The sequence below is a fragment of the Phaseolus vulgaris genome, chromosome 9, assembly GCF_051622355.1.
Source record: "Phaseolus vulgaris cultivar YP4 chromosome 9, ASM5162235v1, whole genome shotgun sequence".
Taxonomy (NCBI): Eukaryota; Viridiplantae; Streptophyta; class Magnoliopsida; order Fabales; family Fabaceae; genus Phaseolus; species Phaseolus vulgaris.
Genome location: NC_143506.1, coordinates 12,434,643 through 12,450,267, shown reverse-complemented (window position 1 = coordinate 12,450,267; position 15,625 = coordinate 12,434,643). Strand labels below are relative to the sequence as shown.

General features: G+C 28.1%; 1 protein-coding gene across 1 annotated transcript; it reads right to left on the bottom strand.

Annotated features, from left to right (window-relative positions):
* Positions 1–19: 19 nt before the first annotated feature.
* On the bottom strand, positions 20–7,085 carry LOC137822206 (uncharacterized). The gene is made up of 11 exons (XM_090295334.1): positions 6,872–7,085; positions 4,772–4,960; positions 4,530–4,622; positions 4,256–4,438; positions 4,060–4,162; positions 3,775–3,960; positions 2,106–3,097; positions 1,371–1,955; positions 1,092–1,254; positions 821–941; positions 20–230 (listed from the first exon to the last, which is right to left on the bottom strand). The coding sequence occupies exons 1-11, from the start codon at positions 7,082–7,084 to the stop codon at positions 191–193; spliced, it is 2,868 nt and encodes a 955-aa protein (XP_090151460.1). The 5' UTR covers position 7,085; the 3' UTR covers positions 20–190.
* Positions 7,086–15,625: the final 8,540 nt, after the last annotated feature.

Below are 15,625 nucleotides of genomic sequence, written 5' to 3'. Positions count from 1 at the left end.
AGTAATTTTCATAACATCTGACAAGGAATAAAATGTCTATTTAGTCATTTTCATACTCAAAAAGTCTCCCCAGACAATGAAGATGGTAAATTGATGATAAATCACTTTCTTCGCAGCAACTTGAATCCCTCCTCACACCTCACATGTAGGAAGAACACATGGAAAACATTTCTGGCTAAGCATGAAATCATCATCCCCGTTTAGTTATCGGGTTTTCTTCTTGTCGAACCCTGTTGAATACCACAAATGATCACACAAAATTCTGATAAGATGGTAAGACAAGACATCTACATCTATAATTGATTAATCAATCAGATTCCACATTCTCGTGATCCAAACCAACATTTTCTGGCCATAACCTATACTCACATGGTATATTATTTTGTTCTATCCTCCCTTATATGTATCTATTATGTAAATTATCACAAAAGCTTGCTAGACATTACTGCTGGAATATGTTAAATCTTATCAGCAACTAACATATCACCACATCAATGAGATTAAGAATAGTTTTAAGAAAAATAAACTGAAGATCACTGCCTAAAAACTAGGGAAATTATTTATTTGATTGAGCTGATCAAGCACATATCAAACTGAGTTACTGAGGATCAGTTAGTTATACATGTTTGGATTTAGTATACAACCGTTTTCTATATAGTAATGCCTATGAAAGGAAACAAAATGACATCAATGAAATCCAGAAAGTATATTTTCTATTGCCACTCAAGACTAAAATTATTTTCATTTTGTTTGCCATTTAGCGAAGGGGGGTCTTAAACATATATGCTCATAAAGTGAAGTAAAACAATAAAAGCATTACCAAACGTATTTTGGTGATGAGGGCTCTTGTGCAAAAGTGCTTTTAGAATCTCTTCCGGATTTTGCCACCTCACTAGTAACACTTGGTGAGCTTTCACCTCGATGGGATGATTCACTTGAACCTGGGAAATGGTCCAAGAGAACAAAAACAAGCTACCTATTAATCATCACCTATATTTTCTTATCGTGTCGATACATGGTAAAAGTTGATGAGGAAAAGGTGGTAACAACAAATGTACCAGGCATCGGTGGTGGATGAAAGAACCACTTACCTGGCTTCTCAAATTTTCCGCACAACTGGCCATGTCTGGGAAACCTTTGCCTTGAATTCAAATGCAAATTCTCGTCCCTTTCACTATGGTTATCCTTCTTTCTATATTTGGGATTTACGATGTATCGACTTAGGGGAAGACGCTTTTTCTTGCAAAACCTTGGCTGAAACTTCAAACATCAAAAGCATATTATGGTCCATAAATTATTTTAAGAGAAAACTCACAAGCAACAATAAATAATAGCACATTCACAACTGAAAGGGTGGTTAGTATATTAACCTGGTAATAACTTGAAGGATTTGGCTTTGGAAAGTAAGTCCCAGTCCCATCACTAGTTCTTGGAAGCCAAAAACCAACACGTTCATTAGTATCCCCATGCAAGGGAGGAGCATCTCCATATGGTATCACAGGAACATGCTGAGGTTTCCTGTGCCCCGCAAATTGTGCCCTTAAATGCATTGGCAGTGTAGAAGAGAGAGGAAAAACATCCTTTGATATTTGATTCTTGCAAAACCTTCCATATTGCAGATTCAACCAATAGCTTAAAAAATCACTATCCAGTACATCATAACCTTCATTAACAAAGTACCCTAAATCCACATCATTGGTAGCTGCAAAAGTAGTTTCAGTCTGAGTAGGAAGATTGTAGAATGGAAACATGGTAGGAACTTGAAATGATGGTCTAGAGGAACCATCTGCAGCTGGTCGAAAACGTTGGTCATCAACGGTTCCCTGTCTCGAACTAGAAGGACCAACAAGAGCAGGAGCGTAATAAGGACTTGATGAGTTAGGCACAGTCATTGACAGTTTTTTGCCTAATTGGAGAGCTTGAAAATCCGAATTGATAGCTTCAGTAGTCGTGTTCTCACGCAAGTCAGTGCCTATTGTTGATTCACCAACCCGGTTTTCATTCACACCACCGACTCGAGAAGTCACATCCTTATTTATGATTCTACTATCAAGTGGATTTTCACTGTTTCTTTCTCTGGCCAACCATTTTTGCTCAGTGGTTACCAAATCATCTTTTTGTGTGTAACTTGAAGCACATGTCTGCCAAGATGAATTACCAGAGCAGGAACCATTGTTAATAGCCATTTCTCTTTGATGGTCTGAATGAGGTACTGACACGCTATAATCAAATGGTTCAGCAAATTCCCCCTCATAGAATGGTCTCGCGGGAAACCATTCTGATGGAAATGGAGCTGTGTTGTGATAATGAGACATGTTGTATCCTGGAAAGTACTCAGAAGAAGGGGCATCTTCTCGAAACAGCCCAAATGATGAGTTTTCATGCATGTATCCAGAAGCTAAAACATGGGGTGGCAGATCTTCATTGAAATAAGGAAAACCAAAGTTCTCCTGTTGCATCAGCATTGATTCATCAACAGGACAGAAATAATCATCATTGAATCCTAAGCCATATTCACAATAATAATCGCTTGAAGTATTTTGTGGGCCATCTTCATATTCATACGAAATCTGCCCAAAAGGTTGATATTTTTCAGATGAAATTCTGGTCTTGTAGTAATGATGAATTGAAGCTTCACTATACAAACGACCAAATTCTGAACTAGAATAAGGCGTGTCATGAACTTCATATGATGAACATATAGGACTTTGGCCTGTATTAGCAAGTGCATTGTTATGCTGTATATCAAAGGCCATTGTACCAGTGAAAATGCTGCCATTCTTTGATCTCCATGTTTGAGAAGCAGCAAATTCATCATCAGAGGTTCCTAACATTTGCTTTGATTCTTGTGAATGGTTAGAAGGATTTTGGTAAATACCATGAGACCCATAATGTTCCCGACTAGATGTAACATTTTTGTTCCTTCGGTAAAGTTTATAAGTGACTGCATCGATCCAGTAACCATTACCGTTTCTCTCCCATGTATTCTTAAAAAATAAATCAAATTCAGCTATTATATTATCTTCTGGGCAACTCAGTAACCTCTCTATTCGCTTTGCACCTAAAGTAATTGCACTTTTTATCCTACTGAAGTTTCCTGCAAAGTATATTATACATAGCCAAACAAATCATATAACAGACTTATTTTAAATACAAGATATTCAAATGAAAGGGAAAATAAGCCTCATCAATCTAATAAAGCTATAAAATAAATAAATAATAATAATTTTGTTCACATGTTAAAACTAACTTATATTTAATAATTAACTCATTTATAAAATTAATTAATATGAGTTTTTTTTAATACTTGTGGATAATTCATTCAAAATGCTCCTACTTATAACATTAAAAGGATCTGAAATTTTGCATAACTTAGATACATGAAACTTTGTGCATCATAATCTAAAATTATGTGTAAATTATGAGAAACAATATATATCAGCCAAAATACCACATTTAAAAAGAAAAGATGATTTTAATGTAGACAAAGAAATCATTCACATTCTATATTTAAGGAACACGAACATAAACATGCAATTTTTTTTATCCTTTCTAGATAGGAAAATGATAAACAAGATGTGATTGGTTTATAAATAAATATATATAATAAATGATAAATTTGAAATTAAATTATATGAAAAGGTATTAAAATAATAGTATTAAAAATTGCAAGTTGTATAAAAAATTGTAAGTTGTATGATACCCCTTATATATTTTTAACTGCACTAGAAACATATAAAAAAGAATTCAGCCAGGGTTAAGAAGTTGCATTACCTTTTCTAATGCTTCCTCCTATGTTGTTGTTAGCAAGCAAAGGATCTATAATACTAATGTATTTAGAAACAAACGGCTTCTCCTTTAATTCTTTGCTGCTACACAGAACGCCATAGTTGGATTCACAAGCATTAAGAAATTGTTGGGTCAGCAACAACTTTCGGCAATCCTTGCGTGGAGGTTCAGCTATCATAATTTTAAAATAGAACATGTTGTGTAATCAGCCACAATGCATAGAACATTAACTCGAATATGATAGACAGAAGATTTTTTTTTTTCACTTACCTTTCATATTGGGAAGTGACCTTATAGGCACAGGACCTCGCAAGCTAATGCAATACTTGCTCCAGTCAAATTTGCTGAAGAAATCCAGAAATCGAAAGAGCACCTACGATGATAGGGTTACCATAACATAAGTTTTCTCTTATCTTTTTATCATAAGCCAAAATAGAAATTGCACCAAAGCGAACAAGTTTGTCACCTCAAGTGGTCCAGCAAATGTATTATTGTAAACATGAAATAAATATATGACTAAAGTTTCCAATGCATAGGTTGAAATGAGTCCATGGTGAGATCCCAGGATGCGGCTCTCATAGAAACACCATGCTTTTATCAATATAATACTTCGCTTCAGTAAGTGATTCTGATCTATCAAATTGTCTACCTGGAACACAAAATTACTCGTCAGAGATCTCTGCAAAGTTTTAAAAATAAGAGAACAATGATCAAAATAACTTCCTTCAGAATGAAATCACCTCTTCAATAAAACAAAGTGTTCCCAAACCACCGATCTGGTTGAAAGATATGTCAACTACAAAGTTTTCCACTAAACACTTTATAATATTCACCTGCCATTAAACAACGATAAGAAAAAACACAAGGTAAGAATGGTGACAAAAGAGTTATTAGACACTATCTTTTCTCTTGTAGTATTGCATTGATGTGAATGAATTTAGCATGGAGACATTATTGTACATAAAAATGAAGAAGCACGTACATTTGCCCGGATATACTTAACCTCTTTCACTTGAAATTGCGCGTCCTCATTCTTCTCTTCTCTCTCTAAAATACGCTGTATATCTTGGATGAGGCTGTCTTCTGAATGTTGATCATCAGAGAACGCAGTTAGATCAATGTCTCCATCAGGTAAATACGTCTTCGAAGGTACGGAACCAAATGGAAATACCTGTGGCAGTGGTAACAAAGGAAGCATATAATTTTACACTCAATATTCTTCTCTTTCCTTCTATATGTGTTCAGAGAGGAGAGACATAGACAACCTTAAAAGGATATAAAGATGGTTTAAAGACAATCAAGTTCTTCAAGTTTTCTTTTATATTACATGATTGTGGTGGGTTTATCTCCACTCAAGATTGCACTATATAAGGCATGGAATTTAACTTCATTTGGGCTTTTTAAACCTTTTTCAACTTAAAATCATGCTGATTTCTTTTATGGGCATGCAATAAAGGTGTTTCACCACCTTTTTATCGTAAGCTTGATTTAATTTTTGTTTTTATATGTTTTATCTCTTTTTTGCTGTATGGTTTTTGGACTATCTTGATTTCTAATTTTTTGGAATACGTGTTTCTTAGTGTGCTGATCTTGCATGCATATAACAATTGTGGGGTATATGAACGCTAATTCCTATTTTTATGTAACTTCACTTTTGTATTCATTTAAGTAGAGATGCAGTGGATCACATATGGGTTATCTATAACTACGAATTCTTCCTACATGCATCTCCATTTTTTTTATCACCTACAAATAATTAATAAATAAAACAACTTCAGATAGTACAACCTTATACAAAATCATGAAATTAAAGCTCATCTTCTCTATCATTCTACACCACCAAAGAAAGAAAATCCAACACTTAACAAAAAAAATCAAAGCACTAAAAAAAATCAAAACACTAAATCAACTGACACTAACCTAGAGATTCAACACTTCACACAAACAAAACAAGAATAAAAAAAATCTTATCCAACTTCTTGACCTAGAGATTCAACACTTCACACAAATAAAACAAGAATAAAAAAAATCTTATCCAACTTCGCCAAGAGCATCACACCCTCCCTACATGTATCTCCATAGTTTTTTAAAATATTGAAATTGACTATTTCAAATATTACAATCACGAATACAAATTTTACAGGTTGAATTTTACAATCTAAAATACAATCTTTTATATTTTAGGTTATACAATTTAGAGTAAAAATATTGTCTTTCTAAATAGTAAAGTTTAAAAATTATTTTCTAGATTATTTTTCAAAACATACTTTCAACTTCTTTTTTTCTATAGTGAGTTTTCTTGTATAACACATTAGAGGTTCATGTTGTAATTTGGCACATGTTGTTTAAAAATATTTAACGAGAAAGTCATATTATTCACGATATTAATCATAAGAAACGTGAATTTATGTGGGAAAGTGAGGAGAGATGCATAGAATCTTCATTATACCATCTTTAATACAACACACAGAGTGAAGGTTATATAGACTGAGACACAAAATCTACAATTTACGTCTTGAAAAGGGCATTAGGTAAACGAAGTATGGAATCAATAATTGAAACTCAAGAAAATAATTGAGATTCATATAATGCAACCTTGTAGAATAGTAGATAACAATAACTTGAAAAAAAAATGTTCGAACAGTATTAAATGCTTAATAGATCATTTTCTTGGTGTTAAGAACATCATCATCCATCAAATTTTGTGAAATACTAGGATATTTTCTTATTCATTTAAAGCTTAGTAAAGTATTTCAATAAATTACTTTCTGTTTCTAAACAAGCTACATTAAGGAGCAGAGTACAAAAATATTTTCTAAATTGCTAGAATGATAGCACTATATTAGATCATGTTATTATGACAAAATCGATATTTCAATCAGCAATTTATATTTAACATAAGAATCTATAAGCTGAATACGAAAACATAGTTGGAAAGGCCCAATATTACACCAACGTGAAAAAGTTAAAGGATCATTAATTATTTGATATCAATTATAAGCAGAGGTTTTCAGAATTCTTACTATAACTATGAAACGAAAAAATGTGACACTGAAAGTGAAAGAATTAACAAGGAAAGTACCTGACAAGGGACAGTGTTCATGATGAGGGATCGAAGGTAAGATACGACAGCATTTCGATGTGCTTCTGATATGAGATTGGGCTGAATATGTGTAAGCAGCTCTATAGTTCTACCTTCAACTTGTGACCATCTTTTCTGGTTAAGCACTTTTGCAACAAATGGTACCTCACTAGACACGAGACCATTTGGAATAATGTTACTCCCACTGTTCATGATGACTCTGCTTCTGGACAAAGAAAGTAAAAAACAATCGGCATCATAAGTTTCAAAATTGAACTGTGAATTGTGCTGTATTACAATTTTTAAAAGTAGATTGAGAAATAATCTTAGAATGGAATGTGGATATGAAAAGATGTAAAAAAATTAAAAAGTTTGTGAAGTGGTGCCTTTAACTGTGGAGTTGTCGAAATACATTTTTTTTTCTTTTAAAATTGTGTAGTCCACATTTCAACAAAAGGTAAAAAAAAAAAACAATTATAATCTAAGTATGATTATAATAATGCTTTGTCATGCAAAAGCTAATTGATAAAGAATTAAGCAGGATTGTTTGGTTAATTTATGAGACCACAGATTTTTTTCTATTCTATAAAAGTATGTATCTCAGCCAAACAAAAGTAAAAGAGTAAAACAAGTTAACAAATATGAGGTATATGGAGTTGGGTTACATCACTACATAGTCCAAATTACAAAGACAATAAAATATTTAAAAAACAAACAAATAACAGGATGAAAGTATTGCACAAAATTACTCTTAAGACATTCTTACTTGTTCTTGTCACAGAAAAGAATAACAAAACGTGAAGAAAACATATATTGAGACAAACCCCCACTTTAGAATAACACAAACTATCTAAGTACTAATTTTTTAAAAAGAGCACAGTAACATGATCCAGTGGAGCCCACCTGAGAAATGAGGTTTCACGTCTGCAGGTTGTTATCACAAAATCTTATAATGCTAAAAGGACGCTAACATTTTGAATTGAAGCAGACACATGCTCAACGTTTTCAATTCCTGTGTCACAAATGAACACGGTCAGAAAACAAACCTCGTCAGGAACAAAAAGTGGAATTAAAAATTAAAAAAGAAAATTAACAGTGAGAAAGAAAAAGAAAACGTTACAGAGAGGAATGGAGTGTTGTTGAGAAGGAGGAAGGAAATGAAAAGAGATGAAGGTGTGAGTGTGAGTGTGAGAGTATATAAGAAAGAGAAAAAGGGTGACAAATGTGCTTAGCACCTTAACACATATTATTAACAGGTAGAAAGGAGTGAAGCTGGGTCACAGACAAAGAACAATTAAAACAAATGTGTGTTTTTTTTAAAGTAATATTTTATAAAAGGAAATACTTTTACGTTTTCATTTATTTTTTATGTAATGAATTTAATTATGTACTCGGTTACCAGTTGACTTTTGTTGCTCATGTTCACATTAGGCCGTTGCAAAATGATTGTAGATATGATTTTTTATGTTATCACTAAAACTTAGAGGCTTCTTCATTAGGTATTTTATGAATCTACACAAATTTATATTGTTTAAACTGTTTCGCATACTCTTTCTATAATCACTTCAATTTATTCCAAAAAAAAAATCACAACTGGATCTTAATTTTAAATTTTAAATTTTAAAAAATCGTAAAAAGTAAAACCAATGAAGAATTTTGTTTTTAATAAACTTAACTAACAGTAAAGATTAAAAAAAATGAAGTATCAAAAATGTCGCCAAAATATTTTCAAAATTTTACAAGTATTCCTAATATATATTTAATATATATATTTAAAAATAAGAATTATTAATTACAAGTGAGGGATATTTAAACAAATTGTGGTTTCTAATACATGTTAATTAATAATAGAAATTATGATTATTTAAAGGAATTAATTGTAATTCAGTTCCACTATCACAAAGTTGGTGGATCAGATAAGTTCTCCCACTTAAACATATTTTATTTCTTAATTTTTTTATATATTTATTATATTATAATCAAATTAAATTAACTAAACGGAATTCACCTGTTTCATCAAGTATTAACCAAAAAAATATGTGAAAATTAGAGTGTCAATATATATAATTAAACAAATAAATAAATTAAGTACTGAATAATTCAAATACTATTGAGTGTTACGGGTCAATTCACTTCCAACCTAGCTCAAACTAGTTTAAACTACAAATGAAATAGGTTGAGTTCAATTTGATTCATATTTTCAAAAAAATTATACTTTTCCAACCTAATTAGACTCGAACTAGTATTGAATCAAGTTAATTCACAAGTTTAAACTCATTTCAACACCTCTAATAAAGAGTCGGTAAAGATATATTAAACATATATTTCTAACATTTAAAAAATTATGTTATTAACTTAATTTATAATATTTTCATTTTTTATTTTTTGTTACAATAATCATATTTTTAACATTGTTATTTTCTTTATTTATGACTCTCTTATAGTTATAGATCAAATAATTTGTATTCAATATTCTTATTAAAACAATTGATGTTTTGATTGGAAATTGAATATATATGTATGAGTTTTTGATAAAGTGAAATCTCTAAATTTTATAAGTCAATTATGGATAGTAATGAGAAAATAGTTTTAAAATTAATGAGTTAAGAATAAGAATTGAATAAATGTTCACATACGAATGTGACAAAGGCTTTGGTATAAAAAAAATCTTTTTATCTAGCAAATATACCAAGGTTTATAGTTTTCAAAAAAGTAAGTAAACTTCATATTTAATAGTTTTTGTATGTTTTTCCATATTCATAGAGAACATCTAAGTCAGATTGAAGATAACCCAAAATCTTAGCTATTTTATGAGTTCATTAAAGTTTCCTCTTACGTATATTTTTGCAATATATGATTAATATTTCTTTATAACAATTTTTTTTTCTATAAAATCTAAGAATACTTATAAAATATATTTCCTCATATATTTGATACATATTCCAACATTAACAACATATAATAAACAATTAATACATCAACTTAGTCCTAGAATCTTGCTATATTAACCAAATTTAATTAGATTTAATGATAGGAACCACTTTTCATATCTTCTTAGGATTTGAAATTATAAATTATGAAATCCTCTCATAATTTGAGTATTAAGAATAGAACAATTCTTATATTAAAATATATTCCCAAGAATTTAATATATTGAAATTATTTTAATTAAAAGGAATTCTGAATATCATTTTTCACGTTTCTCTTTAGAATTTCAGGTCACAAATTAAATATTCAACAAATAAATATAAACATTGAAAATAAATTGAATTATCTTTATCAAAATAGAAGATAAAAATAAATTATATTCATTCATAATTAAGAAAATAGAATAGATTCAGATCCAAAATTGTGATATATGGTAACTTTATATACAAATAAAAATCATTATAATAACTCATTCTTCTTCTACTACTTCAAGGATATCATTGAATTATAGGATTATCATTGTCCAATAACTTCACAACAGAAGAGAGAAAATTACATCTAATAAAATTATGTTTTTTCTTGTTAAGAAAGACATTGGAAGAAATAAGAACACTATAATAAAATCATTCAGAAAATTATTAAGTAAAAATTAATTTTAAAGATAAAAAATAATTATTTACTATATTAACTAAATTAGATGTGGTTTTAGAGATTAAAAAAATATTGGTATATAAAGTAATTTATATTATTATTATTAAATACTTTCTACATTAATATCTAATTAGCTATCAAAGTTTTATAGATATCAATTTAGATGTTGTTTAATAATAATAATAATAATAATAATAATAATAATAATAATAATAATAATAATAATAATAATAATAATAGAAACTACTTTAGATACCAACAGTTTTTTTTAGTTTATGAACCAGTATTTAATTCAGTTAATATAATAACTAACACTACAAGAAAATAATTAAATAGTAACTAAATTTAGAAAAAAAAATAATTAGTCACTATATTCACTAAATTATATATTATTTTAGAGACTAAAAAATTATTAATATATAAAATGCTTTTTATTATTAATAAAAATGTATAAAATGATTTCTAAAATAGTATCTAAATTAACTATCAATGTTTTAGCTACTAATATTTTAGATTCTAAATTAGTCTCTACAAAGCTAATACAAACTAATTTAGAATATAAAGTAGTAAGTAGCTAATGGTTAGACATCAATTTAAAAACTATTTTATAAATTTTTATTAATGATAAAAACTCCTTTATATACCAATGATGTTTTTAGTTTATAAAATGGTCTCTAATTTAGTTAAATAGTAACTAATTATTTTAGTCTCTAAAATTTGTTTTTATTTAATGATTTTCTTGTAGTGTAATTAATTTTTGGTCTCTAAAATTAGTTTCTATTTAATGATTTTCTTGTAGTGGAAACTTATGTGAAAAAACAAGGAAATCATAAGAGGGGGGACTTGAATTGTGATTTGATTAATTTCTAAAATCTTTTCACAAGCATAGTCTCTTAATGTTATCCTTGAAGCTTTTACAAACCCATAAATTTGGCATAGTCTTTGCTCTAATCTTAGGGATCCTCTTTTGAAGCTTTGAGGTTTACTCTAAACATCATTTTAGCACGGTACAACCTCTGCTCTCATGACAACTTTGAGCATTTCTTGAGTAGAAATTTGGCATAATGTATCTTCAATTATGTCTTCCTTCTTTTTGTAGAAGGCTTTACATAGGCGCTGGAAGAAGATAATTATTGAGAGACTTAGATATTGCATTAATAGCACTTCATGCTACTTTGAATACTCTTCTTTTGTACTCAATATTCTTGATCACTGACAGTGTTCATCTCCCTAAAGTAACATAATATTTTATATTAATTCATGATAAAAAAGCACACAATATAGGACAAATAGCTGGGCCAAATTGAACATAGCTTGTGTTAGAAAGTTGACGAAGAAAACAACTTTAGCTCAAACTCCTAGAGATCATCTAATTAGTCTTATTCTTAAACGAATCTCTTTGGTCAGATAAAAGATATTGGATATTCTCTACAACACATAATAAGAATATAGATATTTATTTAAGTACATGGTTACCTTGGTATATGTGTATCATCTTATGTTTTATGCACGCTTCATTTGACCTTATATGTGTCATATTAGACACAAGAGAATATTGCATAGTATTTTATATGCTTATCAGTCAAATGTTTTATGTGTTGCATATCTTCTTATATGTGCCCTATCATACGTAAGAGAATATTGCATAGTATTTTAATGTTGTGTCATCTATTAGAGGAAACATGTAGTCGTACATGATTTAATTTAAATAATCATCTTACAAACGATACATCATGTCCAAACTTAAGTTTTTTCAGCACTTAAGTTCACTAATAAGTTCTTAATGCTTGAATTGGCTCAAAGTGAAACTAGAAAACAAATAAGTTCACTAACCTCTCAAAGCATCCATGAGCAAGTCATTTTGTAAAGGCAAAAAAAATGAGTTACTTTTAGGAAGATTTATGGAGGCTCAAGATGAAGTGGTTACTTGAAACCATAAATGTCTAATGAAGAAAAAAAAAATCAAAACACTAAGAAACATGTTATTAAGCTACATAACAATTTAAATGGAATATCCATTAGTTAAATTATGAAGAGAGTTTGAAAGAATTAATATAAAAGATTTTGACCTTGAAAAAGATATAGTATTTAGACAACTTGTGAATGATTAAATAATGTAGGCCTTTTGTGACTATTTCTTTTTATAGAATGATAAATTTTAAGTTTTACAAATATGCTTTTGTTTTTGTGTCTAATTTGGATGAATCTAAACATAATTTTGATTCGAATTTCTTAGATAAATAGAACCTAAGAATCTTTCAATTGACAAAGTAATAAAAAATCTTTATAACGAAGTTTGTCAATGTGCAGGAGAATTTGTTGAAAAACAAAAATAAAAAAAAAAGTAATGGTTGAGAAATTAAGTTTAGATGTATTTGTTTTTACTATAAATAGTTTGAGTCATCAACCAAACTAATTTTTGAGATACTTTTATCTTCAAATATTTTTTTTAATACAACATGATGTTATAGCAAGATGTGTAGCATAATATATATATATATATATATATATATATAATAGTTTGACTTTACAATGTAACTAAACATTGGAGTTGTAATTTGTGCATATATTTATCTTGTTTCTTTTGCATCCTTTTATTGTGAGCTTTGAGACGGTTTTTAATTGATGATAAGTGATTCAGGTTGATTGATGAATGAATTTAAAGATTTTGATTTCTCATTAAAATAGAAAGTTGTATAGCTTGAAAAATCTTTTACAAATATTCTCCATAATGAACACCGAATAGAGACCGAACATATTTGAATGCTTTGTTAATTAGATACAAAAATTTGAACCGCATTTGAAATGTATATGAATGTTTAAAATCACTACATTGATGATTAACACCCTTTTTCTGCTTTTGGTTGGATTCTCGGTTTGTATGAGAAGAATTTTCTTGGAGGTACAACTATAGTCACAATGGATGCTTGGGAAACTACAATAGATAGCAAGGAGACAAAATCTTTCTTTTGAGCTGACATGCTTATATTTTGGAATTGGACTAAGTTGCTGAATTTTTTGATAAATAATTTGATTTACGTATTAATATTCTCATGTTTTATAAAGAGATTTAAGCTTATCAATATGTCTATGTTTTGATCATTTTTACCTCGAAACCTCATTTCTCTAGCATAGGAGATTTGTTTACATGTACATGGGTTGGAGTACCAAGAGTACTCTTATTTATTAAATTTTTATTGTTGATTAAAAAAATTGAACCGTTATAAATAATAATAATAATAATAATAATAATAATAATAAAGAAAAAAAAATCAACATCAATAAAGTATTAACAAAATTTGAATAATTTTTTATTTAAAAAAAAAACACCAACCAAAATTTGTAGAGGAATAAATGATAATAAAATATAAAATAAAAAGTATAAAGTATAAGTTGAAGCGTAAATCAAAGTGTTATTATATGAAATTTGGTAACCTTATATCTTTAATTAATGATACAATCATATTAAACGTTGCTGATAAAAAAAAATCATATTAAACTTTATTGTAAAATTATATTATTAGAAATATAATAAAAAATAACTACATTATTAATTTTTCTTTAAGTGATAACCAACTTTTCTATATATTAATAATAAGTAGTTTATAACACTTATATTTCATGTAAATCAACAAAATCTTTAAAATTAGTTTAAGAAAAAAATTGGAAATTATTACTATCCCAATAATCCCAATAAGAGAGAAAAGAAATATTAGGTGAATTGATTTTTTCTTCCTTATACTTTTGGTTGACCGTGTTCGGTGACGCTTAAAAATTAAATATATACGGCATCTTTTTCATATAATAATTTTTCCGTATGATATATTTACTACTTTTCGTATTTAATTCGCCATCTTTAGTAAGAGTTTTTTTTATCTATGTTTATTTTATTTATAATGTTGAAATATAAAATCTTATTTGAAACATTTCAATTTAGTGTAACTCGCATACCAACAATATATTAAAAAATTATTATTTATATATCAAAATTATGAAAGGGAGTTTTGTTTACTTTAGCCTGTTTTTTCCTCAATTTTTTTGAAGTTATTCATTTATTTTTGTGGCAAAGGATTTTTTTTTTCCTATTTTAGTCTCTCACCATTTCTTCAAGTTCCATATTGGTTATTTTATGTTTAATTACATTAACATGGAATATTTTTATTTTATATTAAATTTAGTTTATTCATTTATAGGTTTTTACAGTATAAATATAGTTTCTTAATTAGTTCTCTAATTTTCTCCATAAACTTTTCCACATTCCCTTTTAAGTTGTTTATATTATTTATTTATTTTTCTTATTTAGATCTGTCTATTTCTATTTTTTAAAACTATTTTTTCTGTTTTAAAAAACGAAAAAACTTGTTGAATTAAGATTTTTTTCAAATACTATTTTTTAAACCAGAAAAACAAAACATTTATAAGTTATTTGGTTTTCTAGTGCTCGTGTTATTCCTTATAATTTTACACATTCTTTTCCAGCTTCTAATATCTATAAATGAAATTTTAAAAATAGTTATTATATAATTATTGTTAAGTAAGAAATTTCCTTCTGTAAAAAATAGCTCTTATTAAACAATTGTTTGCTTAATTAATGTAAATAAAATTCTTTATAATTTTTTAGAGATAAGTAGCTTAATAAATAATAATTAAAGTGACCTGTCTGATTTAATAAAAAGATTACATTTAATTTTTATAGAAAATATTATTATAGTTTATCATGTTATATTTTTTATTGTAAAATATCTTATATTTTATCTATAATACGTATCTTATGTATAATACATATATTATATATAAAAATACAATAAAAAAAATTAAATAAGTCGTTTTAGGTCCATAAATCTACTTAAGCCAATATTATTAGTCTTTTATTATAGGTTTAACGATAGAGTAGGTTTTTAAAGAAACTTATTAGAAAAATACGTAACAGATAAGGTTTATGCTTTACCTTTTTAATAGAAGTTAAGGAATTCGTTATCGTATGAACGATTATCCAAAGAGTAAAATAATGCGTATGTCCAAATCAGTAGTTCAATTACTAGTTAATTTTAAATGCCACATTAAATCACTCATTCTTCCTTATTGCATATCAAATATAACCATTGAAAATTTTACCATTTTCCTGAATTTGAATTTTTCATTTCGATAAAACAACTTTAATTTATTGAATTTTAT